The sequence below is a fragment of the Anoplopoma fimbria genome, chromosome 21 (assembly GCF_027596085.1).
Source record: "Anoplopoma fimbria isolate UVic2021 breed Golden Eagle Sablefish chromosome 21, Afim_UVic_2022, whole genome shotgun sequence".
In the NCBI taxonomy this organism is placed as follows: Eukaryota; Metazoa; Chordata; class Actinopteri; order Perciformes; family Anoplopomatidae; genus Anoplopoma; species Anoplopoma fimbria.
The window spans coordinates 9,564,375-9,590,971 of NC_072469.1; the positions used below are offsets into that span (position 1 = coordinate 9,564,375).

At 41.1% G+C, this 26,597-nt stretch overlaps 1 protein-coding gene across 1 annotated transcript; it reads right to left on the reverse strand.

The window, feature by feature from the left end:
- Positions 1 to 655: 655 nt before the first annotated feature.
- Positions 656 to 25,033, reverse strand: LOC129111096 (putative ferric-chelate reductase 1). Its single transcript, XM_054623392.1, has 10 exons — positions 24,807 to 25,033; positions 22,094 to 22,230; positions 21,476 to 21,573; positions 21,224 to 21,365; positions 20,276 to 20,473; positions 17,612 to 17,713; positions 17,338 to 17,482; positions 12,665 to 12,772; positions 1,371 to 1,486; positions 656 to 766 (listed from the first exon to the last, which is right to left on the reverse strand). The coding sequence occupies exons 1-10, from the start codon at positions 25,024 to 25,026 to the stop codon at positions 656 to 658; spliced, it is 1,377 nt and encodes a 458-aa protein (XP_054479367.1). The 5' UTR covers positions 25,027 to 25,033.
- Positions 25,034 to 26,597: the final 1,564 nt, after the last annotated feature.

Genomic DNA, 26,597 nt, shown 5'->3' on the forward strand with positions numbered 1-26,597 from the left:
ATTTTAGCTTTACTCCCACCCTGAAGCCCTTTTGCTTTCTCGTTCTGCAGGTTTCCATGAATCGTTGTGGTACCTGGACCGTAGTTGTGCCTCCTGCTGTGAGCCGACTGACACCCACTGCTACTTCGATTATTATTATTAGTCACATTACTATCCCTATTTTCATGGCTATAATTCTACTGTAATAATTGCTGCTGTTATTATAAGTAGTCTTATTATATGAATCATTTATGTCATATACATTGAATGTGTTGTATCTAAGAACTGTTATGCTGCTCATTCTGTTCACATGACATCTATTGCATTCTGTCCATCCTGGGAGAAGGTTCCCTCCTCTGTCGTTCTCCCATAGGTTTCTTCCTTTTTTCTCCCTGTTAAAGGGGTTTTTTAGGGGAGTTTTTCCTGTGCCGATGTGAGGGAAGGACAGAGGATGTCGCATGTGCACAGATTGTAAAGCCCTCTGAGGCAAATTTGTAATTTGTGATTCTGGGCTATACAAAATAAACTGAATTGAATTGAAACTGAATCTGGTGAAAATTTCATGTCAATAGCGCCTTTAGAAATATATTTACTGAGAAAAATGGTGACGTGTTCAATACTTATTTTACCCGCTGTATAAGAACAATACATCAGGAGGCTGCAAAGTTATTGAGTCCTAATAGTGCTGCATTACACTGACCCCAGACCAGGCTTTGACGTATGAGAAGGAGAGGATGAATGCGATGATTGTGGCTGCTACTGTCACACTCATCAGTGCAACGTGGACCTGGAGGAACAAAAACAGTGCAACATTGTACAGCACAATCTAAACACATAAAGAGCTCAGAAGATGTGCAAGATCAAATACACCTGAGAGAAGGCAGATTTGTACCAAGATCTCTGAAAGGTGTTACTACAATAATCAATTTAACAGTAACAGTCCAATATTTTCAAACACAAGTCAATTAGACAAAACCCACCAACACTCTGATATTCTCATTTGGCTCTGGTTTCGATGGCAAGTGAGTTTATTTCCTTTTGGTAGCGTGCAGCCATGGTGAAAGTTAGATGCACAGTGCTTCCTGCTAAGTTAATTCGTCAACCTGAGCGGAGAATGAAGTTGCTCTCCCTCTGTGTGGGTTATTCAAGCTTCCCCTTGCTTTGTTTACAGTCAGGCCGGCACACTTTCTTCTAACCCAAGGTTACGATCGTTAACATTTCCCAAGTGTGTGTATGCTTTTACAATGTCTCTGTTCATATGATGTTTATATGAGGTTTTCCAAATGTATTGCACTTGTCTTTCTCTGAGAATGAAATAAAAACTTGATGAAATGTGGGATACATAAAAAAGTTCTATTATGGCACATATAGATGTTGTATCTGAATCTCACCAGAAACCAGACATCTTTGCCGCACAGGTGCTGTGTTTTGGTCGCCCCTTTCAGATATCGGGCTACCATCATTCCGAATGATCCAATGGTCATCCACGCTATCAGCATCATTGCTCCTGAAACACAATTTAAAGTTGTAATGCTGCAAAACACCAAACTGTAATATGATTCAACATCCATTTTTGTTCCTTGTTCCAATACATTGATTCTAAGTAGGAGTTACGGCAATCATCCCACTTTGGATGCAGTAGATCTCATATCTACAAATCTGACCCAGTTTATTAGTGGACCTAAATCATGACAACTCAGAATTGTGACCAAGAAGCAGAGTTGCAGTCTTACATGCTTCTCTGCACTACAATCAGAACAGTTACCCACCCAAAACCCCATAGAGACTGTGTCTGCCCCACAGCCACTTAAATGACTTAAATCAAAAGTAAACAGAAGAGAAGTTATAAGAAATAACTTATAAAAAGTTACGACAACAACAGTGCAATGAAATAGGAAAATTAAACAAAGACTAAATATCAGATCTCTTTCATCTAAAGTTATATTATTAAATTATTTAATATCAGAGAACCGTATTGATTTATTTTCTCACTGAAATTACGAATGACCTTCTAGTTGCATCAGACAGAGGACTTCAGAAGTCTCTGTACTTCTTAGTAATGCATTTGACACCATTGACCATCACATCCTATAACAGAGACTCGAAAATTTGATTGGCATTAAAGGAACCGCACCAAGCTTGTTTAAGTCCTATTTATCTGATCTTTCCCAGTTTGTATATACGAACAAGGAAACCTCAATGCACACCTACGTTTGTCACAGAGTTCCACAAGGCTCTGTACTTTTTACATCATGTACATTTTTATTGTTATGCAGATCATACCGAGTTAGATCTATGGATCAAGCCAGACAAAAATTAACCAGTTCGCTAAACTTCAAGCAGTCTTTAAAGACCTAAAAACCTAGATGACCTGCCACTTCCTGAAGTTAAACTTCAGAGACTTCAAAACTGGAGATATTCTACTAGTCCTAGAACACCTCCAAAATCAATTATCCAATGTGCAACGCTTCTGTACAAGACTGGGACGCAGAAGGAAGCAACGGAGACAAAATATAGTTCAAAATAAAACTTTACTTAAACTCCAGAGGTCATACACGGGAAGGCAGTCAGAGAAAGCGAAGTCCATTCAGGGAAAAAGCACAAAATCCAAAGTACGTAATCCAAGCAGAGACAAAAACCAGGCAAACAAACACAAGGAAATTACGACAGGAACGCATGTGCACACCAAGGAGATGACGACAATCTGGCCGAGGGTAAGTGGAAACACAGGGTATAAATAGGGCAAGCTTAATTACAAACAAGGTACAGGTGTGTGGGGAAACCTACAGGAAGTAAAACTAAACACCATACACAAGAACCGTGACAACAAAATAAAACAGGAAGTGAATACAAAAGAAAACAGACTGAACAGATTATCACACAATGATATAGTAACTCTAGATGGCATTGTCCTGGCATCCAGCACCACTGTAAACTCACACACAGGCTCTGTCCTTTAACTCCCACATCAAACAAATTTCAAAGACTGCCTTTTTTCACCTATGTTACAATGCAAAAATCAGGCACATCCTGTCTCAAAGCGATTTCGAAAAACTAGTTCATGTTGCTCAAATAGTCCACACCTAAAGGGAGTTACCCTCCCCCTCAGAAGCAATATTGTAATGAGAGCAGTGTTCATCCTGTCTGTAAATTCATGTAAAATACGAGTGTGTGCTTATTGCTGGAACAGGCATGGGCAGGAACTTTGGCTCAGACTGTCTCGACAACTTTGAAAGTAGCACCGGTCGGGATCGGCATCAGACTTGCGGAGTGAAGGAGCTGACGGAATAAACGTGATGCTTTAGGGTAACTAAATTATTTGTAAGTACTTTAACTGCTGGATTCCAACTATACAAAGCAAAATTAGCACCATTTGTATCGTTTTAAGCCGCTCACGAGGCTGCTAGCTCTTAGCGCTAACATGTTAGCTTGTAGCGTACTGCAGCATGGACCAACAGTAAACATAAAAATGTCGCTGTCGCTGTAGGCCAACGTTAAAAAGTGAGTTTTTAGACCATTTTACTTCTAAAATACATGACAGAAAGCTAGAGGGGCTGTACACAGTTTAAATGGGGAGGGAATGAGTGAAACAAATGGATTTAGAGGGTAAAAACATTGTTGTTTGGCATACATCAACAGAGAGACAATATAAAGTTTTAAACTCAGATTGATTGGAGCTCAGATTGATTGGCGCAAATTCGTGTCTACTCGCGTAAATTCGCGTCTGTGCATTGACTTTACATGTAAACTACACGCGCAAAATAATTGCGCCGCGTTTGGTGTGAACGCAGCATAAAACCTAATTTCGCCATCTTTTCAACCGGCTAAAATGCATAAACAACATCAACAAAAAAAGGTGAGGCTTCGCCAACTACATACTTTGTAATTGCTTGAACTACTGGCTTCCCACTATACAAAACGAAATTAGCATCATTAGTATCATTTTAAGCTGCTCACGATGCATGCAAGACTGCTAGCTTGTAGCGTTAGCATGTTAGCTTGTAGCATACGGCACCATGGACCAACAGTAAACATTAACATGTGTGTATGATAAAGTTGGCAACTGTCTATGGGCTGACGATGTAGTCCAAATTAATAAAGTAAGTTTTTGGCCATTTTACATCTAAAATACACAACAGAAAGCTGTACACAGGCTGTACACAGTTTTGCATACAGCAACTTAGAAATAATATAAAGTATTATACTGTGCAATATCCCAGTGAGCTTCTTTCTGTTGAAAAGACGTTTAAAAAACGGCTATTGGTCACCGATGAAAAGATGTTCAGAACTGGTTCAAGAGTGAATATTTTTTCTAATGCTTGTTTTATTTACAGATGTCCATTTTAAATATGGCAGACCATCTGACACCGGCTCCTAGGAGGCTTGGACAACGACAATTAAAGAAGGAAAGGGAGATGTCAACAATCGTGTATTTCATTGTAGTCTAATTTTATATCATGTTATATTTATATTGTTGCTTAATAAATACATAATTAAAGTGTTGCCTGTGTCTTCTTTGTCCTGTAAGTGGAAACTGTTGATGTGTTACTATAGCTGTGTCCCAATCCAGCGGCTGCAGCCTTCGGAGGAACCAGCCTTCGCGGTCTACGTCGGCCGGGTCCTATGAATACCGTGAAGGCTGGACCGAGCGGTCCCCGAAATGAGACTGTCTGGTCTACAAAGTATTTCCTGTTTATGTCACCAGCTTTTCGCGCCCCCACCATTTTGCCGCTCCCGTCTCCTAGCAACCAGCTGCGGTTGTCATAAAAGAGTATAAAAAAGTTAAAATATTAAAATGGACGAGCTGCTATAAATAGAGCAGCGGCTCCCGGTAGCGTCAGCTGGTTAATTAATAGCGTCACGTAAATTAAACGATCATTTTAAGTAGTCGCCATGTCATTAAAAATCTAACTTTACCGGCACGCAATGCATCTTCGGATATGTTGGGCCGCGAAGGATCCATCAGTTGTATCCTCCGAATCTGGGAAAAGTAGGCTGCATTTGTCGGCCGCATTAGAAGGAGTCGACAAAATGGGACAGCCCCGTCGCGGCCGCTGTGACGTAATCGGTCTACAAATACACCCTCCGAAGGATGCAGCCGCTGGATTGGGACACAGTTTATGTCTACGTATTTAATTGCTCCATATTTTACTGCGAGCATTTTGAAGTTCAGAAGACGTTTAAAATACAGTGATGGTTAAAAGACGTTAGGAAGTGGTTCAAATGTGAAAGTTTATTCACCGACTGTTTGAAGACGTTGATTAAACGTTTCAATTAGACCATATTTCACAAGGATTTGCAATATTGCTTTCAACTTAGAAATGTGAATGTCGTTTCTTAGTAAGGATCTAAAATGAGGATATGCTATTATTAGAGAATGTAGAGAATGAAAATATTTCTATTGCAAATCCCGGTGAAATATGTTCCAAATGTAAACGTTCAATCAACGTCTTCAAATAGTCTGTGAAAATACTTTCACTTTTGAACCAATTTTGAACGTCTTTTCCCCGGTGGCCATAGTCATCTTTTAAACGTCTTTTCAATGGAAAATTGCTCACTGGGATAAATCACAATTATCAATCACAATTTTATCTCAAAAGGACCTATTCCTGCAACATGAGCTATAAAGTTAGAAGTATTTTGTGTCATGCATTAACCTTGGGGGAACTTTCTTCTTTTTGAACCTTCAACAAAAAAATGAGAAGATAGAGAAGAATAAGGTAGAGAAAAGTAGATGTAGACAAAGATGGATGTACAGAAAGCTATAGGTAGAAAGGGAAGATTTAAGATGGGCCGGAAGTTGTTCATGGTGTCAGGGTCAAGTCCAGGTTTTTTGAGGATGGGGGTGACAGCAGCCAGTTTAAGTGTATCAGGGACTGAGGTGGAGAGATGGAAAGGGCGGGTGAGTTGTTCAGGTTCCTGTAAATGGTGTCAATTTTTGTTTGGAAAAATGAGAGGAAAGAGTTGCACTTGTTCACTGTGAAGGATTTGGAGGTGTTGTCCTTTGGTTTGAGGAGCTTGTTTATTGTGGAGAAGACTATCCTTTCAAGCTGGCGCTTACAAGACTTAATTTGGTGGAGTTCAGGAGTATACCAGGGAGCTGAGTGTGTGAATGAGACAGTTTTGGTTTTAATGGGAACCAGCAGATCAAGACAGGAGAAGAGTGTGTCATAGTTTACAAGATCGTTATAAATGAGACCCTAGGTCCTTTGCATCTAGTCTGACATCCAAGACTTTCCCAATTACCCAAGATCCTCTTGGAGCTCTGGCATCCAGAACAAGGATAATCTCTCCAGTAGAGAGGCTTCTTCTTGGCATTTTCCACTTTTGTCTCTCTTGAAACTTAGGTAGGTACTCAGAGATCCATCTCTTCCAAAATAGTTTAGCCATGCACTGTATTTGCTTCCACCTTTTCCTGATGTATAGATCACTTGAACAGTCCTGGTGGCATGATTGGTTTGCACTTTAACTTGAGAATGTGGTTCTGCGTGAGGGCTTCAAAGTCATCTGGGTCATCTGAAACTTTTGTAATTGGTATTGTAGCGGATATCCACCGTGACATTATAAATGTATAAAAAGTGTCTATGAGAAGATCTAAACCGAACCACTTCCTTCAGGAACTGCTCTCATGACCTATAAGGGCACTAAGTGATTTCTCCCCTGTGCCTGGACTATCTGAAGATAAGACTTGGGGTAACTCTTTGGGTGACCCCATGGTTTATGATCCCACCTTTCTGGGTTTTATGAGCATTCACATTCCTGAGGACAAAGAAGAGCATCCAATTGTAATAAACAAGTTAAAGAAACCTTTACTTGATATTTTAGTTCTGGTCATAGTAAGTTCTTATATTTTATAATCTGTATTAAAACATCTGAGTTTATAAAGTTATGGATAGTTAACTTAATGATAGCTAACTCTGTCTGCAATTCTCTTAGTTTCCTGCCATATAACCTTATCTCAACCCCAGCACAGGACAACAGAGGGGGGGAAATGTTGAGATTAATGTTATCCATTCATTTATTATGCATATAGGTACACATAAATGTATATCTACATAGCTCTGTCCGTGTCATGATAACAATGTCTATCTATGTTGTGTAATTGTTTAATTCATTCTGTCTTTCATTGTACAGGTTTTATTCAGTGATTCAAATCTAACTATTTGGTATCATTTTGCAGCTGAGATAGCACCGAGTTCAAATATGAAAGAGTTAAAATTACTTTTGAAGTAACTAGTGTTAATTCGATAAAGTAAGGTTAAAGGAAATAATCAAGATAAGATGGGAGGGGTGCAATAGAACTACCCCCCTTTCTCAGAAGATAAAGCAAGGAGACGTCAGAGGACTCTCCCGTCTCGTGGCTCTTCCACAGAACACAACTCTGGACATTGACACTGAAGGGTGGTCTCCTCCACCCTAGCTAATTTAAAACCAATATAAAGATTGCTTCACAATCTTCCCTGGTGCTTCTCAAACTCTCAGCTGCTGAACGGTGCCTAAATCATTCAAACTAAATTTAATGTAAAACTTCAATCGACAAAGATGATAAATCAGTCAATGATACGAGTCACTGATTCTACCTGGTCACATTCAGTCCTTTTCATTAGTTGTGGTTCATAATTTTGTCCGTAGCAACCCTGAGATTAAGATATAATTGATTAATATCACATTTTGAAGTTTTCCCTGTTTTTCCAAAATAGGGTGGCGTCCAACTTAAGTCCTATATCAAATTCCATTAGGTAAACTAACGGTGGTAAGTTCGAGTACCATTGTTCTTTTATACTAATTTAAAGGTTTCTAAATCCTAAAGTTAACCTTGAGTTATTTAAACTAGTTACATATCCTGATATTAATAACTTATTATTAAATCTGCTACCAGCAACAACGCTACAGTATTTACAGTATGCATTAGCATTGCTTCAATCTCACAGAAAATGGTCTGGAGCCCTTCATCTTCCAGAATTTGCTGTTGAAGAACTGAGTTGTGAACAGGACTGTTGTGCTGTATGTCCAGAAGACTGACTTCTCCAGCATAAGTTGCTCTTCCTGGAGGATTTTATCAACTCAAACAGCAAGAACTGCAGATGTGAGTTTTTTGAGGATTTAGTGGAGCAACTCCTTCCAAAGAAAAATGCAAAATGTAATTCATGATCTGTTTACAATCTAAGGTAAGACATAGTTCCATATCCAACTTGACTGGCATCTGAAGTTTTTCTCTTTGAGCTCAGACACCTTTTAGATTCCTTCAGCCAATATGACAATTTCTTAGAAAAGGAGAGGGAATTGGCAGACTGAATGGAGCTAGAAATCCCAAAGGGTCATAAAGTGAGCTCTGCTGGCTATTCTCGTAGTGTGGTCCTAAACTTTAGTTTCAATGCATCACTGTAGTCCTAGTGCTCGTTCGATTAAAAGTAAGTATGTATCCAAATTGAGTTCTACCATTTCCTTTGCTATTTAGTTCTGAGCGATTAAAAGCATCACTGTTATAATGTTGCTGACCCAATTTGAAAGATTGGATCCTCCCTTATTACGGAGGGCAGTCAAATCCTTTATCATTTGCAGCCCTTCCTCCTCTGAAAGATAATTCTTGACTGTATGGATCACTTCAAGAGAGAAATGTTGGACATTGTCGACTGCGGTTCTCCTTAAAGCATAATCTGCACAACTTGGTTTGGGCCTAACAACTTGCGGATGAGGTATCGGATCAGGCCCAGAAATAACATGATCTTTTTATTATACATTTTAACTGGAATCAAGAGAATTTTTCTTTTCGAAAGAGGAGTTCATGCCGTCCGAACATTTTGAGCCCAACTGGGGTAAATGGATTTTCAAGTCATCAAGCTTTGCATTTGTTTCTGCCAATTATGTTTAAAGCTCTGATAGTTCCTTTTCTCTTCAACTATTCTTCTTGAGCTTCTATTAAAAGTTCTCTTTTTAGCACAGTAATACACTCCATCAGAGATTCAGGTGGCATCTTGCACGGTAGCATCTGCCATTCGTGTATGAATGGGAAGGAATAGGTGAAAGTCAGGCACTATACAAATGCAAGAAAAAAATAAGCAACGGGTCACATTTCAGCAGAAGTAGGCAATAAAACAAAGGAGGATTGCTCCAATGGTATAACCCTTTAACCCACAGATTAACATTACGAAAACTTGAAAGGATATGGCTTTCCACCAAATTGGAAGAATTGTGGTTAGTCTGGTGAGATTGTCTACATATATAGGAAGGCCACATATATAGGAAGGCCACATGTAAAGCCAGAGCATCCTACTACTAATCATTATTAATGAAAAATAAGAACAACCCCCAGGTCTCTCTTTAGCAATGTAGCCAGCGTGACAGTGAGTCACAGCTCTATTGAGCCATGCTTTTCTGCCATCCAGCTTCACCTATTCACTTCAACAATTTCTACATCTAAGCCATCTCTCTGTCTAAAGTTATTAGCTTATAAATTAAAGAAAACGCAATAAAAAACCTTGAGACTAAGAAGATTGAATATAAACTGGAAAAGATTCAACAGTGTCTCGTGTCATTCTATCAAAAACTGTATTCCAAATAACAGTAAGACAACGACTCGCAGACACTTGAATACATCTACTTTATCTTCACAGATACAAAACAATATCCTCAGAGTTGAGGCGACACCTGAGAAATAAGTCTGGATATTATAAGACTGAAGGCAGGTATCAAGTTAACTGGAAATTTGGTATATGCAGATTTAGCCATCTAGAATTGCCCATCCCTCCATGATAGTGCCCAGGTGCGTCTGTGCTGGGACTTTGCCAGGTTCTTGGCTGAAAGGAGATCCCCGACTATGAGGTAGTGAACTTGGGGCCAACTTGTAATGCCCCTATGGCGTCATATGTGGAAACCAGTTGCAATAATTAATTTATTCACCAGATGGAGCAGTAATTATCAAAGCTGAAGAGGTTTACTTCAGGTTTACTGCCTGAATTCAGCTGTTCTATTTAATCCTTACTGACTGCCAAAGGCAGTGCTTAAAATATATCTTCTGTCTTGTACACCGCGGATGACCCCGCCAGGTATAGCCCAGGACCTTTCTTATCATCTCGCTTATGTAGGTTTACTACTATGGCAGCATTGACTTAAGCTAATTTACCTACAAATAAGATTAATCAGAGCCTGGAAAGGGCAGTTCGGAGTACGCAGCCTTCTTGGAGTCCTTGGGTGTTGTTCTGGAAAGGGCGCCAACTGGGGACTCCATAGTTCTTCTGGGAGACTTCAACGCTCATGTGGGTAACGATGGAGAAACCTGGAGGGGTGTGATTGGGAGAAACGGCCTGTCCGATCTGAACCCGAGTGGTGCTTTGTTGTTGGACTTCTGTGCTAGTCATGGACTGTCCATAACAAACACCGTGTTTGAGCATAAGGAGGTTCATAAGTGTACTTGGTACCAGAACACCCTAGGCCAAAGGTCTATGATCGACTTTGTAGTTGTGTCATCAGACCTGCGGCCGTATGTCTTGGACACTCGGGTGAAGAGAAGAGCAGAGCTGTCAACTGATCACCACCTGGTGGTGAGTTGGATCAGGTGGCGGGGAAGGCTGCCGGACAGACCTGGTAAACCCAAACGTGTGGTGAGGGTGAACTGGGAACGTCTGGCTGAGGACCCTGTCCAAGAGGTCTTCAACTCCCACCTCCGGAAAAATTTCTCGTGCATCCCGGGGGAGGCTGGGGACATGGAATCCGAGTGGGCCATGTTCAGATCCTCCATTGTGGAAGCTGCTGCTAGAAGTTGTGGTCGGAAGGCGATCGGTGCCTGTCGTGGCGGCAATCTGAGAACCTGCTGGTGGACACCAGCGGTGAAGGAGGCCATCAAGCTGAAGAAGGAGGCCTTTCGGGCTTGGCTGGCCCAGGGGTCTCCTGAATCAGCAGGCAGGTACCGGTTGGCCAGAAGGGCTGCAGCTACGGCACTTGCTGAGGCAAAAACCCGGGTGTGGGGGGAGTTCGGGGAGGCCATGGAGAAGGACTTTCGAATGGCCTCAAGGAAGTTCTGGCAAACCGTGAGACGACTCAGAAAGGGGAAGCAGGGCTTGTCTCAGGCTGTGCTCAGCAGGGGGGGAGAACTGCAGACCCGGACTGGGGATATTTTAGAGCGGTGGAAAGAACACTTTGAGGAACTCCTGAACCCGACCAACACGTCCTCCGTGGAAGAGGCAGAGTCTGAAGACTCAGGGGAAGACTCGTCCATATGCCTGGCAGAGGTCGTTGAGGTAGTTAAAAAGCTCTTCAGCGGCAAGGCGCCAGGAGTGGATGAGATTCGACCTGAGATGCTAAAGGCTCTGGACATTGTTGGGTTGTCTTGGCTGACACGTCTCTTCAGTGTCGCATGGAAGTCGGGTACAGTGCCTGTGGAGTGGCAGACCGGGGTGGTGGTTCCCATTTTCAAAAAGGGGGACTGGAGAGTGTGCTCCAATTATAGGGGTTTCACACTGCTCAGCCTCCCTGGGAAAGTTTACTCCAGGGTGCTGGAAAGGAGGCTCCAGCCGATTGTCGAACCTCGGATTCAGGAGGAGCAATGCGGATTCCGTCCTGGCCACGGAACAGTGGACCAGCTCTTTACCCTTGCAGGTCTGTGGCACAAAGTTGAGCTTGTTCCCAGTGCGTGTTGTCCTCCGCCAGAGCTGCCCCTTGTCACCAATCCTGTTTGTGATTTTCGTGGACAGGATTTCAAGGCGCAGCCGGGGGGAGGAGAGTTTCCGGTTTGGAGACCTCAGAATCGCATCCCTGCTTTTTGCAGATGATGTGGTTCTGTTTGCTCCTTCAGAACGTGACCTTCAGCATGCATTGGGGCGGTTCACAGCCGAGTGTGAAGCGGTCGGGATGAGAGTCAGTACCTCCAAGTCTGAGGCCATGGTTCTCTTCCGGAAAATGGTGGATTGCACCCTCTGGGTTGGGAGTGAGTCACTGCCCCAAGTGAGGGAGTTCAAGTATCTCGGGATCTTATTCATGAGTGAGGGTAAAATGGAACGGGAGATGGACAGGCGGTTCGGTGCAGCGTCAGCAGTGATGCGGGCGTTGTACCGGACCGTTGTGTGCTGTGGTGAAGAAGGAGCTGAGCCGTAAGGCAAAGCTCTCGATTTACCAGTCCATCTACGTTCCAACCCTCACCTATGGTCATGAGCTTTGGGTAGTGACCGAAAAATGAGATTGCAGATACAAGCGGCCGAAATGAGATTCCTTCGTAGGGTGGCTGGGCTCAGCCTTAGAGATAGGGTGAGGAGCTTAGACATCCGAAGGGAGCTCGGAGTAGAGCCGCTGCTCCTTCGCGTCGAAAGGGGCCAGCTGAGGTGGTTCGGGCATCTGATCAGGATGCCCCCTGGACTCCTCCCTTTAGAGGTTTTCCAGGCACGTCTGGATGGATGGTTTTATTTCTAATTGTGATCCAATTAATCAAAGCGTAAAGCAGAAGGAGAGTAAAAAAGAAACCCTCACATAATAGAGTTTGCTCTCTCGATGGGTAGTGTAATGGAAATTGATATGAACGTGGATGTTTTTACGTTTTGCTGTGATGTATATTTGTTAAAACAGGCCTCATGCATTTTTTTGAGAAAGTATTTGTAATGTCATCTGTAAATTATCTGGCTGCCATTAAAAAACAAATATGAGTTCATGGTTTTACTTATCACTACTGTTGACATCAGTCTGGTCAGGGTCTCACCATGTGCTTTGATGATATGAGGCCAACCTGCTTTTCTGACAATCCGAGGTCTGGAGATGTCTACTTTGTCAGAGCTGATGAAGGTGCCTGTATGGAACTGGAATATTCCTGTGGGAGAGATCCATAAAACAGACTGGGCTGAATATTCTGATACTATTTCTGTTAAATTTAAGGTATTTAGTTAAATTAAGAAGCTTCTGAAGCATCTTGAGCTCCATTGTTGTTCAAACTTTTAAAAACACAACAGGGCTCAACAAGTTCCTTCATAATAGTTATGAAGGAACTTGTTGAGCCCTGTTATAAACTACAAATTGCATTGCTCCTCCTGAATCCGAGGTTCGACAATCGGCTGGAGCCTCCTTTCCAGCACCCTGGAGTAAACTTTCCCGGGGAGGCTGAGCAGTGTGAAACCCCTATAATTGGAGCACACTCTCCAGTCCCCCTTTTTGAAAATGGGAACCACCACCCCGGTCTGCCACTCCACAGGCACTGTACCCGACTTCCATGCGACACTGAAGAGACGTGTCAGCCAAGACAACCCAACAATGTCCAGAGCCTTTAGCATCTCAGGTCGAATCTCATCCACTCCTGGCGCCTACAAAATAAACTACAGTGTGTGTTTTCATAGGAAAACACACACTGTAGTTTATTTTGACTCAATCCCAATACACGGTCTTGCTGCCATAAATTCTCACTAAAGCACCAAATGTGTTTAATCTGCCACTGAAAATAATCCCCATGAAATGCATAATTTCTTCCTGTTTGAGTAAAAAAAAAAAAAAGTTTATGAAACTAAATGTTGCCCCTTTTGTCTGCAAGAACCTTCCAAGGTTACAAGCTCTTTAGGGCCCGAGCACAGATGATGTCTGAGCGTGGGACCTATTGTTCTTCTAATGTTTATTATTATTAGGGCCTGAGCACCGACAAAGTCAGAGTGTAGGACCTATTGTTCTTCTAAAATGTATTATTATTATTATTATTATTATTATTATTATTATTATTATTATTTGCCGTCTTTCAACAGGGAAAAGAGGTGCTTGGGCTATATGAACATTCTTCAATTTGCACAACAATCTGACTCGCCGAAAATAGAAATCTGATAGGTGTTTCGGGCAAAGGTCTGACAAAATAGCTCAGTAGCGCCCCCTTTTAACCAGCCCCAACTTTGGGTTTCACCTAGCTGAATGAAATTTGGGAGATATATGTTACATGATGGGACGTAAAAGAAAGGCACTTAGAGGTATGCCCTAAACCTATGAAGCCAAATCCAGGCCAGAAGTCATCATTTGAAAAAAAATTGAAACTGAAAGTTTAAGTTTCGGTTTTGAACTTTGAAAAATACAACAATGTATTCAAAATAAAAAAAGTGAATGAAAAGTTTTTTGGGGTTGAATATCATTCATCATCTTATTATCAATTGTGGAATTGTTTTGAATGAAATATTTATTTTCATTTTTCACTTTCATATATTTTTGGGTATTTGAGGTCTTATACTTTTTAGTTTCAGATTTCCTATTTTCAGATTGAAATCTTCACGAGTGAGGGTAAAATGGAGCGGGAGATGGACAGGCGGTTCGGTGCAGCATCAGCAGTGATGCAGGCGTTATACCGGACCGTTTTTGGTGAAGAAGGAGCTGAGCCGTAAGGCAAAGCTCTCGATTTACCAGTCCATCTACGTTCCAACCCTCACCTATGGTCATGAGCTTTGGGTAGTGACCGAAAGAATGAGATCGCGAATACAAGCGGCCGAAATGAGCTTCCTTCGTAGGGTGGCTGGGCTCAGCCTTAGAGATAGGGTGAGGAGCTCAGACATCCGGAGGGAGCTCGGAGTAGAGCCGCTGCTCCTTCGCGTCGAAAGGGGCCAGCTGAGGTGGCTCGGGCATCTGATCAGGATGCCTCCTGGACGCCTCCCTTTAGAGGTTCATATATGGGAGAATTAAAATTTTAAACTGGCAAAGGTGCCATAATGACCCCTGCTGCTACGAAGGGGGGTGATAAGATGACCCAGCATCCTGCTGAGAGAGATGGAGACGAGGAAGAACGGTTTAAGCCGAACCTCAACAAAAAAGAAGACCAGGTTCTGAAGATATCAGAGAAAGCCGAATCCAGCAAGAGATGGAAAGTGTGTTTTAAAAACTATCATCCATCGAGATGCAGAGGCCTTAATAGGAACAGCAGCAACTGCATGCAGCTTTACCTCCAATCTGCCCATCAGAGTTGTCAGGTGAAACAAAACCATTTCCAGATGTAAATCAGTTTGATGTTCCTAGGCCAAATATATATGTCACCTATTAAAATAATCGTAGATAGAAATTACTTAGACCAAAAGATCTAAATTAAATTTAAATTAAAACTAATCTAAAGGTTCGTCACAATCTTTCCTGCTGCTTCCTAATCTCTCAGCTTGGGTTTAGAGCATGGTCCTAAAATACTTTTTTGTATAAGTGTACTTGCGATGCATGTTCTCACAAAATCTAATACACCTAGGTAAAACGTATCGCTGGGGCTGCGTTTTTTTAATTTGTATGGGGCGCTATTGACGCATTTTCAGACAGCAAAGCCCTTATCCCATTTTAAATATTTATTTCCATCACCTATGACACTCACAATATTCAGGATGATGCATCAACAATGTCTTAAAGTGGCTCTATTATGCTTTTCCACTTTTTCCCTCTTCTTTAGTTTGTTATTTATATTTTTGTACATGTAAAAGGTCGGTAGAGTGTAAAACCTGAAGTCCACGCCTAAAAGGAGTTACCCTCCCCCTCAGAAACACTGCTCCTGAGCTGCCTGAAACGGCTCAATTGAATTTTCTCCTTCTCTTCCGTAACTCTATGAGGTCATAATGTTACGGAAGTCATAAAGTAAAACTCCTTCCGGAGAGTTGGCCCGCCCTCAATTAATTAAAGAGAGAGACGGAGCTGGAGCTCTGGAAAAGTGAAACGTTGACCAATCACAAAAGAGAGGGCTAGCTGTACAATCAGGGCATACTTTGCTTTCAGGAGGGAGGAGCAAGCGCTACAACGGAGCATTTCAGAAAGAGGGTGAGAAGAAAACAAGGCGAATTATGAGCATTAAATTTGAGGTCGATCTGGTCAACTGGCTAGGCGGAGTACATGAAAGTATAAAAACTCATTTCCTTTTACCAGAAAGTGGTGCTCTGACTAGGTGAAAATGTTGACATTAAAATGTGCTCAGGCCTGGACAGGTGTCATGCATAAGAAATTTGGGGCAGATTGGACAACAACTTCCTGTGTCAAATTGTGGAAAATGGGTGCCGCGCCACTTCTAGGTACTTGCATAAAAACTCACCATTTTCATAACTTTTTTTAACTACATTATATAAGAAGGGTGGAGGATGAGTTAAAGAGTCTCACAGACAGGGGAAATAAGCTGTTTTGAAGTCTTTTGTTTCGGCAGCTTATACTTCCAGACGACAGCAGGGTGAACAGGTTGTGGCTGGGTGGGTATTGTCTTTTAATATCCCTTTAGCTCTTCCCAGGCTCCTCTTCTCACCAATATCACTGATGCTCATTGGATTGGTACTAATGATGTACAAATTTGTTTAGACACCTCTTTAGGAACTCATTACGTCTTTACTGCAGGGACCAGGGTCCAAATTAGGTTTTCCGAGAATATTTTACCACCAAAAAAGGCCCTGGTTGGGGAGCAACTATCTAAAGCACAAATTAATAACAGATAATTTAATGTGGACACAGACACTATAAGTTTGATTTTCCTCTTCTTCACTAGTTATTACGTCCAATTTATTCGGCAGTAAATGTAAACCTCAAGTTTGTTTTTATCAACATGTTTTTTAGATTAAATAAGTAGGCACACTGGATTGCAGCCTGCGGAGTGTGCATATCTCTGCCCCCCCTCAGCCCATTGTTTTCAGACAAGGATGGGCTGAAAAGTATTCCCGGGACTAAAATTACCAGAAATGTCCTGGTGTAAACTGAGGATTTTGTGAGCTGTTCTAAAGGTTCACCTCTTCTGTAGGAACCAATGGGCTTGGGACAGGGATCTACAGACAGGATGAGGAAGTCAGAAAACATTGAGAGATGGACTAAAACATTATTGGTTTTGGTCTTGTCATTGGATTTTGATAATAAAAAATACCATTAGCCTAATCACCCTAATAATACATTTAGTTTATGGCAAATAAAGTAACATTTTATTTGCCAAAACCTCAATGAGTGTCTGGGATGGATTTTTTCCAACTTGTGTTCAGATAACATAAAACGCAAATTGCTTTCACTTGAGCCAGTGTTCATTCTGGGCTGCTGTACAAACATGGCACGTAGTTATAAATGGCTTTTTCCTAAGCTAAACCCTACGATTCTTAGTTTCAGTTGATTATAAACTGATTTAGATACAGTTATTAATATTATATTCCAATGCTGCCAATTAAACCCTCTAAATGTTACAAACTGGTCCTTTAATAGTGGAAAAATCATCTCACAACTGATTTATTGGTACATCACAAACTGTAAAACCTGCTTTAAGATTAAGATAAAACCCTGAAGACTCATGGACTCACTTGCTGTATATACTTTTCTCTATATGGCTTCAAAAGTTTTGAAGCCCTTGTTCAAGTAATTACTAACATCTTCATCCCTGGTCATGGATAAATGGTTTCATCCTCTACCATTACACAATGTCTTAATTACCATTACTGTTGGGTCCATGGGCAAACAGGAGATAGTAGGTTTTGTTGAAGCCAGTGTTCCTCTGAGTAGAAACGATATTCATGGAGGTAAAGGAACAGCTGATCACCCCGTCCCGCACAAAGGCTCTTACATCAGAGACATTACCCTGTGGACATCATTTTAGAATAAAATTGATCCACACATTAACATATGCAGTTTCATGATCTGACAAGCAGGATTCTGACTTTACACCTTGTTCACATATAAATCAGTGGTATCAGATGAGCTTCAGTACCAGAGGAATAGCTTGTGGAGTTGTTTGTCCTGCTGAAAAAGCATGCTGCAACCGCACCATGCCGTTATTGCCAATGTCACAAATATAAATGTCATCGTTTCCCTGCAGAAAGACAGAGTTAGGAATAAAACTGAAGGCTTTTTATCAGAAGTGAATATTTTCTAAGTAACTTTCAAACAATCAACACAAAACTGTCAAGAAAAAAATCAGTGGCAGCATTGTTTGGTTGGAATAACATTACAGTTGGATATTCTCTAAAGCACAATGAGCTGCTCTTGAGAACAGGAAAGCAGACAGAACAAACAACATACCCGTGCTTTTTTGTCAGACAGGGCCCTATGAATGACAAGTGTTATCATCAGGGCACTGATGATTTATCATCTGAAAAGCCTGAGTGTGCTCAGTACATGTCATGGTATTCAATTAAAAAAATGTTTGGACATTTTTTGCCTAAAGTTGGTACTACAAGAAGGTTAATCAGCCAAATGAATCACAAAGAATGTCTCACTGAAATGAAAACCCCAAGAACCTTAAATCTGGCTATAAGCTTTTGGAAATCATGGTTATGAAAGTGTTGGATGAAAAAGATAGAAACACTGACCAAACTGCCAGACCATCCTGGTGTTTGGATCTTTGGTTCCTGGCCTAACTAAAGGGGCCATTTGCAGTCTTACAGAGCTCATTGACCATTTTAACTCATGATATACTTGCTTTTCAACCATATGCATAATGCCTAGTCTACGTGTATCATGCATTCCTTTAGAGGGTCGTATCCACAAGATTGAACTAAGCACATGAACTGTGGGGGCTGTATATCAGAATGTGCGGAAAGGAGTGAACATTGTTGAAAGTTTATTACTCTAAAGTAATCTGTTTGAGAGTTGTAATGTATAATTGTGCAGTCTGAGATTCTCAAGGAAAATACAGCGGGTAAAATAAGTATTGAACACGTCACCATTTTTCTCAGTAAATATATTTCTAAAGGTGCTATTGACATGACAATTTTCACCAGATGTCGGTAACAACCCAAGTAATCCATACATACAAAGAAAACCAAACAAATAAGTTATGTGTAATAAAATGGAATGACACAGGGAAAAAGTATTGAACACGGTTACTGAAATTTATTTAATACTTCGTACAAAAGCCTTTGTTGGTAATGACAGCTTCAAGACGCCTCCTGTATGGAGAAACTAGTCGCATGAATTGCTCAAGTGTGATTTTGGCCCATTCTTCCACACAAACAGTCTTCAAATCTTGAAGGTTCCGTGGGCCTCTTCTATGAACTAGAAGTTCATAGAAGAAGTTCTTTCCATAGATTTTCTATTGGATTCAAGTCAGGTGATTGGCTGGGCCATTCTAGCAGCTTTATTTTCTTTCTCTGAAACCAATTGAGAGTTTCCTTGGCTGTGTTTGGGATCATTGTCTTGCTGAAATGTCCACCCTCGTTTCATCTTCATCATCCTGTTAGATGGCAGCAGATTTTTTTCCTTCCTTCAATTATATGAAGTTTGCCAGTGCTGTATGCTGAAAAACAGCCCCACACCATGATGTTCCCACCTCCAAACTTCACTGTGGGTATGGTGTTTTTGGGGTGATGTGCAGTGCCATTTGATCTCCAAACATAGTGTGTATTATGGCATCCAAAGAGTTCAATTTTGGTCTCATCTGACCAGACTATATTCTCCCAGTATTTCACAGGATTGTCTAAATGTTGTGCAGCAAACTTTAAACGAGCTTCAACATGCTTTTTCTTCAGCAATGGAGTCTTGCGTGGTGAGCGTGCATACAGGCCACGGCGGTTGAGTGCATTACTTATTGTTTTCTTTGAAAAAATTGTACCTGCTATTTCCAGGTCTTTCTGAAGCTCTCCACAAGTGGTCCTTGGCTCTTGGACAACTCTTCTGATAATGTTTTTCACTCCTCTGTCAGAAATCTTGCGAGGAGCACCTGGTCGTGGCCGGTTTATGGTGAAATTATGTTCTTTCCACTTCCGGATTATGGCCCCAACAGTGCTCACTGGAACATTCAGAAGTTTAGAAATCCTTCTGTAACCAATGTCATCAGTATGTTTTGCAACAATAAGGTTGCGAAGGTCTTGAGAGAGCTCTTTGCTTTTACCCATCATGAGATGTTTCTTGTGTGACACCTTGGTAATGAGACACCTTTTTATAGGCCATCAGTTGGGACTGAGCCAGCTGATATTAATTTGCACTGACAAGGGGCAGGATTGCTTTCTAATTACTGATAGATTTCAGCTGGTGTCTTGGCTTTCCATGCCTTTCTGCACCTCCCTTTCTTCATGTGTTCAATACTTTTTCCCTGTGTCATTCCATTTTATTACACATAACTTATTTGTTTGGTTTTCTTTGTATGTATGGATTACTTGGGTTGTTACCGACATCTGGTGAAAATTTCATGTCAATAGCACCTTTAGAAATATATTTATTGAGAAAAATGTTGACGTGTCCAATACTTATTTTACCCGCTGTATATTGATGTTGGTGAACTGCCTGATCTGCACTATGATGGACTTACAGTTTAATCTTCCAGGTACATAGAAAATATCAAGGCAAGTATGTGAACAATGCTGCTCAAGAGCCTTATTGTTAGAATTGTGACAAAAAAAATGTCATTGAATCAATGATTTTGTCTTCACGTTACCATCATCTGATCATCTGAGAATCCAAAAGAGACGTATCCATCAGATGGACCTGTCAACTCATAGCGGACGGCTGCAGCAGTTGGAGACAACATCATGGCTGACATGAAATAACATTCAGCATTGGCTGTAGGGTTACAGTTTGCAGGCTGACTGAAACACAGCTTGGTGACACCACAATCTGCACTGGTAATACTCGCCTGAAGGAAAAAGACAAAAACATGTTAATTTGACCAGTGGCCAAGCTTTTGGTAAGTATGTTGACGCCTAAGGTTCACGCATGGTTGTGGTTTACTTTGTTAGTAGTTAGTGTAAAGTAAACATCATGGTTTTGCTTGAAATTAGTATGCTTTTAACTTAAGGTTAGCTTCGGATGTTACTGCACGTGACTCAGTGGCTTAGCATCAATTGACAGAACATCAATTGAGACATGAGGCCCAGGATGTAGAGCTGCTCTCTAGTAATCTGAAGGTTCCTGGTTCAATCCTTTGAGCAAGACACTGAACCCCTAGCCGCCCCTTATCAATGTGTGTGTGAATGGGTCAATGTCGGCATGTGTTGTATTGCACTTTGAGTGGTCGATAGATTAGAAAGTCCATATTAATGCACCACGAAAAAGTGTTTTTGGATGTGTGTTGCATCTAACTATCTAACTATAACTGCAGTAAGTGTCGTCTTTTTTAATCATAACTACGGTCTTCCCCTTATCCTAACCATACCAGAGTTTCCACATACAAATATTGTATTAAGAATCACTCATATCAACGTTCTTTTCGGGTGATAAGGTTGAATTCAATATGTATACTCGGAAACTTGACAATTTTTGATATTTGATCTTATAGATAAACTGTATATTCGTCTCAAAAATGGCTGGTGTGTCTATCAGCGTACTTTGTGGTTTGGTAGTCAGACGGCTAGTTTAAACTGGTTTCTAATCATCATTTACTTACAACAGGTGGTACAGGTTGATATATTGTGGTTGTTGGTGGCGTAGGGAGACGTGTTGAATCACCACTATTGTGATTAGTGAAGTTCATGACAGGACTTGTAACATCGACCCAAAATGTCTTGTAATTCTGCACAAAGGATGCACTGCAGAGACACCAAAATCAGTTATCGTGAATCAAGGTTGAAAAATATAGGGATTATGCAAAGTAAGAACTCAGTTTGGTGACCCACAAAATAGCTTAATTCCCTCCTACCAGAACTGAATAGGTTTCATGTCTTTTGATGCTTCTGATCTCCATGTCACCTGAATGGAGGTCTTAACAGAATCTGATGTGTGGGATACAGCTGAGTTCTGGACCCAGCATGCGCACAAACACACACACAAACACACACACAAACACACACACACAAGGACACAGAGAAAGAGAGAAAAGGAGGTCATCATATGTGCTATCAGAAGGTTTATTACCTTATTGTTAACATTTTTACAAATGTATTTTCTTCAGTTTTAAACATGTCTACTTTTATTGTGTATTGAGCTTTTAACACTGCCACATTACTCCGTACTGTAAGCATTCTGTGCAGGCACAAGTACATTACTGCAAAGCTGCCACTAAGGCGTTGCTTTCGCTACGTTAACTGTGTAAGGACATACTGATGTTGTGTTTATGGAAGATTTAGAAACACTGCCAATTGGAATATCTCAGTTATTACACCCGATTAAGGTCAAACAGAGCGAAATGTTGTAAATTAAGAAATAATCCTGCAGTAAGCAAGACGGTGTGCAGGAGTTTTCTCATGGTATATTGTTTTGCCTGCTGTAGGCCTGCATGTTGGTCACAGTAAAGTCTGCTGAATGGGAGGAAACTCACGGGCCTCTGGCTGCAGGTGAGGAGCTGAGTGGCCCCTGCTGTCAGAGCGAAGGAGCCCACAGGTGCCCGACCCCCTACCTCTCTAGCCTGTAACAGGAAACCAATGAATGGTTTGGCGGCTGGAGCCTGGAGCTGAACTGGTAAAAAAGGAAGGAACACAACAGCTCAGTGTTTGAAACTAGAAAAGCCCAACTGACAATGAATTCAGACATTACGGGACCCTGCATACTGAGCGTTTAACAAATGACATGCAAATTTATTTTCAGTACACTAGACACCTTTCAGATCAGGGCGGATTCTCATTATTAACATTTTCTGTCATCTAATTAAGGTATACATTTTAAGTCAATTAAATCTCGAAACATGCAGTAATAAAAGTCCATCACAAGTTCTCACAGCCCAGAGTGACATCTTAGAAACGTAGTTTTAAGTTGTATTATAATACACTTCAAACTATTTTGCCAAAATACATAGGTAAACACGAAAACACTTTAAAGCAGCTTAGTGACAGAGAGGTATAGCAGTGTGTTTACTGTTAGATGCGGTAGCTATAAGCTGTTAGCAAAACACTACGTCCAAAACAGTTTCTGCCCAACTGTGTCTCTGGGCGCAAAGACACTTCTCTGCGCTGGAGGCTGGAGGTCTGCGCTGAACTCGATAAGAGTGGCGAGTGAGCAGTAAGCAAGGAGACAGTGGCAGTATAAAACAGGCTTCAAAAGTGTTCTGAGAAAGTGTGAGTCACCAACCAAGAGTTATTGAGCATTCAGCAAGAACTGGCCAACCAAAATATTGTTTAGTTTGCTGCCGCAGAATGCAAAATTAGAGAGGAAAACAGCAAATCCTCAAATTGGAAACGATTGAACAAAATAATGTTTGGTTTTAAACTGAATAAGAAAGGTAAAAGATTAATCAATTATTGGATTTGTGGATGGTGAGTTATCTGAACAACTTAACAATTGTAGTAAATAACTTGATGTCAAAGGATGAAGGAAGATGTCCAGGTCCGCTGATGCAGTTTCAACAATTTCTTTATTGAATCAATGCATCAGAAATCATCCTGTGCAGAATGGAGCCCATACAGAGATTCAGCATGGACTGATATATAAGTCCAGACTGAAGGCTGAGAGCCTGTGTTGTGCATCCCTTCAATGTGCACAAAGGCAAAACACATGTTGAGCAGTAAATACATCATTCAGACACCTTGAAACATACACTTTTTGAAATACGTTCCTGAGAACCCAAAATCTTCCATCTGTGTAAACATCACTATAAACAAGGTTGTCATGTCTTATGTAGGTCATGAGGTCATTCTTAGGGCAGTTCCTGAGTACCTAGACTCATCGTCTGCGTAAACATCACCATAAACAAGGCTGCCATGCCATACTTTGGTCATGAGATCATTATTAGGACAACTCTTAAGAACCCTAACTGGTCAACATCACACAGCATGCAACAACTTCATGGCCTCATTACAACAAGGTATAACAGAATATGATAAAATACACTACACAATTATTCAGCAAACATTGCTGCACTGCCTAAAATAAGCAATGTAAAGTGAACACATCTTTGCATTTTAAAACACGTGGATGGAATTCTCAATGTGCCACAAAATCTATTTAATTAACAAATATTTTATTATATCTCTAAACCTGGACAAATATATACAAAACTATCTGCATGACTTTTGTCATTTGGGTTGACAGTCATTTGCAACAATTGCTTTAAGCAAGCAAGCAAAGTTCCATTATACAGCACCTTTAACAGACACAAATCCCAAGTGTTTCACAGTCAAATAAATAATAAATCAAATAGAATCAAATAAATGAAACAAATATTTAAAGAAAATCCAGGTGAAATATACTAGTTCCAACTCCTCCCCTCTGGTATGCGCTAGAGAGCACTGTACGCCAAAACTACCAGACACCAGAAGAGCTTTTTTTCTATGGCTGTCACTCTCATGAACAATTAATCATTCATCCTCTGTATGGTACAAATCTATGTGCATAATAGCAGATATTAAGCTTTGAGAATTAATAATAACTTAATTTAATGCACAGTTCTCTCTGATGATGGGGCTATGCCCCACCTGCCCCTAATCACCACTGTACCTATCAGATGGGTTTCTATCATCTAAACACAGTTAAATATTATGTTAGAGCAACCTAAGTTTGACTATAAATAACCAACTTGGTTGTGTCACTTCCTTCACACCACTGTGTTCTAGTAAACGTTCAAAGATGTGGCTGGATAAACAACAGAGGGTAAGTGCTGCGGTAAAAGGGAGTTGGTCGTACCTAAAATTTACTGAGGGAGGCTCCTGTCTATGTCAGGAGCCCAGTTTAATGAGGCAGCATCAAGACTCTTGTAATATTATACCATCAATTAAGTCAAAACTAAAAAGAGATGGTAAATTCACTGTACTTGTAAAGCACTTTTCTAGTGCTGACACTTCTGACACTACATGTCATAATTCACCCATTCACACCCATTCATACACTGATGGGCAGGAGCTACCATGCAAGTGCCACCTGACTATTTAATCATTCATACCCGAGTCATCAGCTGGCACAGCCTGCGGGAGCAATTTGGGGATAAGTGTCTTGCCCAACGACACATCGACATGGACTAGCGGAGCCAGTATCGGACCGCCGATCCTCTGATTTAAAGACGACCCTGCTCTACAACTGATCCCCAGTCGCCTGGTGCTTACCTTTCACCTCCTTTCCAAGTATGTAGCTGAAGTGGTCTGTTGTGACGGTGAAGGGCGCTGGTGCTTCCTGCGGTCTCAGCCCAGAGTGGTAGGGTCGCATGTCTTCACAGCTGTCCATAACTTTACCAGAGCTATAGCACCGAACCAAGGGGTTAACACACACCAGCAGCAGCACAACATGTTCCATTATAATGAAATGATCACTTAGTGCTCTGATCATGAATACAGCTGGTGAAAACAGAGACCTCGAGTAACATAATGCTGCTATTCAGTTGAGAGTAGATTGGGTGGAGTCTGTGATGACAATGGCAGGGTAGGAAGGGGAAGGGAGGAGGAACGCATTGGGTACTGTGAGGAGACCAAAGGTACAGAGATATACATCTGCTCTGTTTATCGAACAGTTCAATTTTGAACTGTTACCAGTACCCAACGGTACCTTTTTAAGGTACTTGACTCTTTCTGTAATAACGTGTAAAATGTAATTTCAGCTGTAAAAAAATTTGTCAAAAGTTCTCAATTTCAACATTGCTGTTCATTTAGAACATTCTATCATTTATTTAGAGAGTTTTTCACAACACACAAAATAATCCCCTCCCTTCCTCCTTCTCCCTTCCAAACCTGTCCCTACAACCTCCAGCCTATCACAGTCTGTCACTGGGGCATAGCGTGAGAACGCTGTTGTGTGTCTCGGGGGGGGGGCACATGTGAGACGTGTTTTGCCCAGGTCTGCTTTGCATTTTGCATTAGAATTGCTGCAGTGAATGTTGTCTACGTCATGTTTTGCAGTGTGTAACCAACTTAACGACCACTTTCGGCTCAGGTGCGACTCGGCTGCGGCTAATCTAGAAATTCAACATATTGCCGATTTTATTTCTGTGCATGTGGTTTAATGTAAAATAGACTGTTAAAATGAACTGTTGATGCTCATTATGTCTATACCAGAAACATATCACCTTTTAATACAGGTTCAATGTGTATAGCCTATCTGTAGAATATGTCCCAGATATATTTTTTTCTGAACACTTACAGTGAACATTTTACTTTGAAAAGACGTGGTAGTTCATATGGTACCTACAGTTGATGCGGCGGTTTGAGTCCGATTATGTCCATAGTCTTATTATTTTTATGTCGCCAGACAACTAATAATACTTACGTAATGAGGGTTGCTTATATTTCGTGGTAACTCTATCGAGACCTTAATGAATGCTCCAGCAAGCCGCTCCATCGTAGTGTTTGAAAACACCCTAACCCATGTGTGTAGTTATTCAATTTCGGTCCCTATTTACAATAAAACAGTTCACAGTAATGTCTTACATGGATGAATGTGTGCTGCACAGCGTAGAATATTGTTATGATGATAAAGATAAATGTCCGTAGTCTCACAGTGTTGTATCACAACTTCATCTGTGCGGATCACAGTTTCCCACTGTTGACAGTCATCTCTACGCAGAATTTGAGCTGAGCATATTTCCCTTACAGGCTGTATGAATGCATAGACAAGTCTCAAATGAACTTGACATCAGATAAATAACGATATATGATGCAAATATATGACGGACAACAAGAGCGTTTCGTAAAAGATTTATTGACGTCACGCTGCATAGAACGCTGGGAAATGCAGTCCCTGCAGCCTCAACAGGAGTGCCATTCTTCCACCTGCCACTGCAATCTCTCCTCAGCTAAGGAATCAAATCATTGCAGGTAAATGTTGTTAATTTAATTTTTTTAATTCTGCCGCGTTCAACCAAAATATCCGACAGATGTTTAGTTGACTGCAGAGAGGTCTCAGCC

Excerpts from the sequence above, each read along its gene's own strand:
- LOC129111096 (XM_054623392.1), bottom strand. The coding sequence starts at position 25,026 with ATGATCAGAGCACTAAGTGATCATTTCATTATAATGGAACATGTTGTG. Across the intron at positions 21,574-22,093 it reads TCACCTGCAGCCAGAGGCCC|AACTCAGCTGTATCCCACAC; the intron begins GTGAGTTTCCTC and ends TGCTGGGTCCAG. Across the intron at positions 20,474-21,223 it reads ATCAACCTGTACCACCTGTT|GCGAGTATTACCAGTGCAGA; the intron begins GTAAGTAAATGA and ends TTTTTCCTTCAG.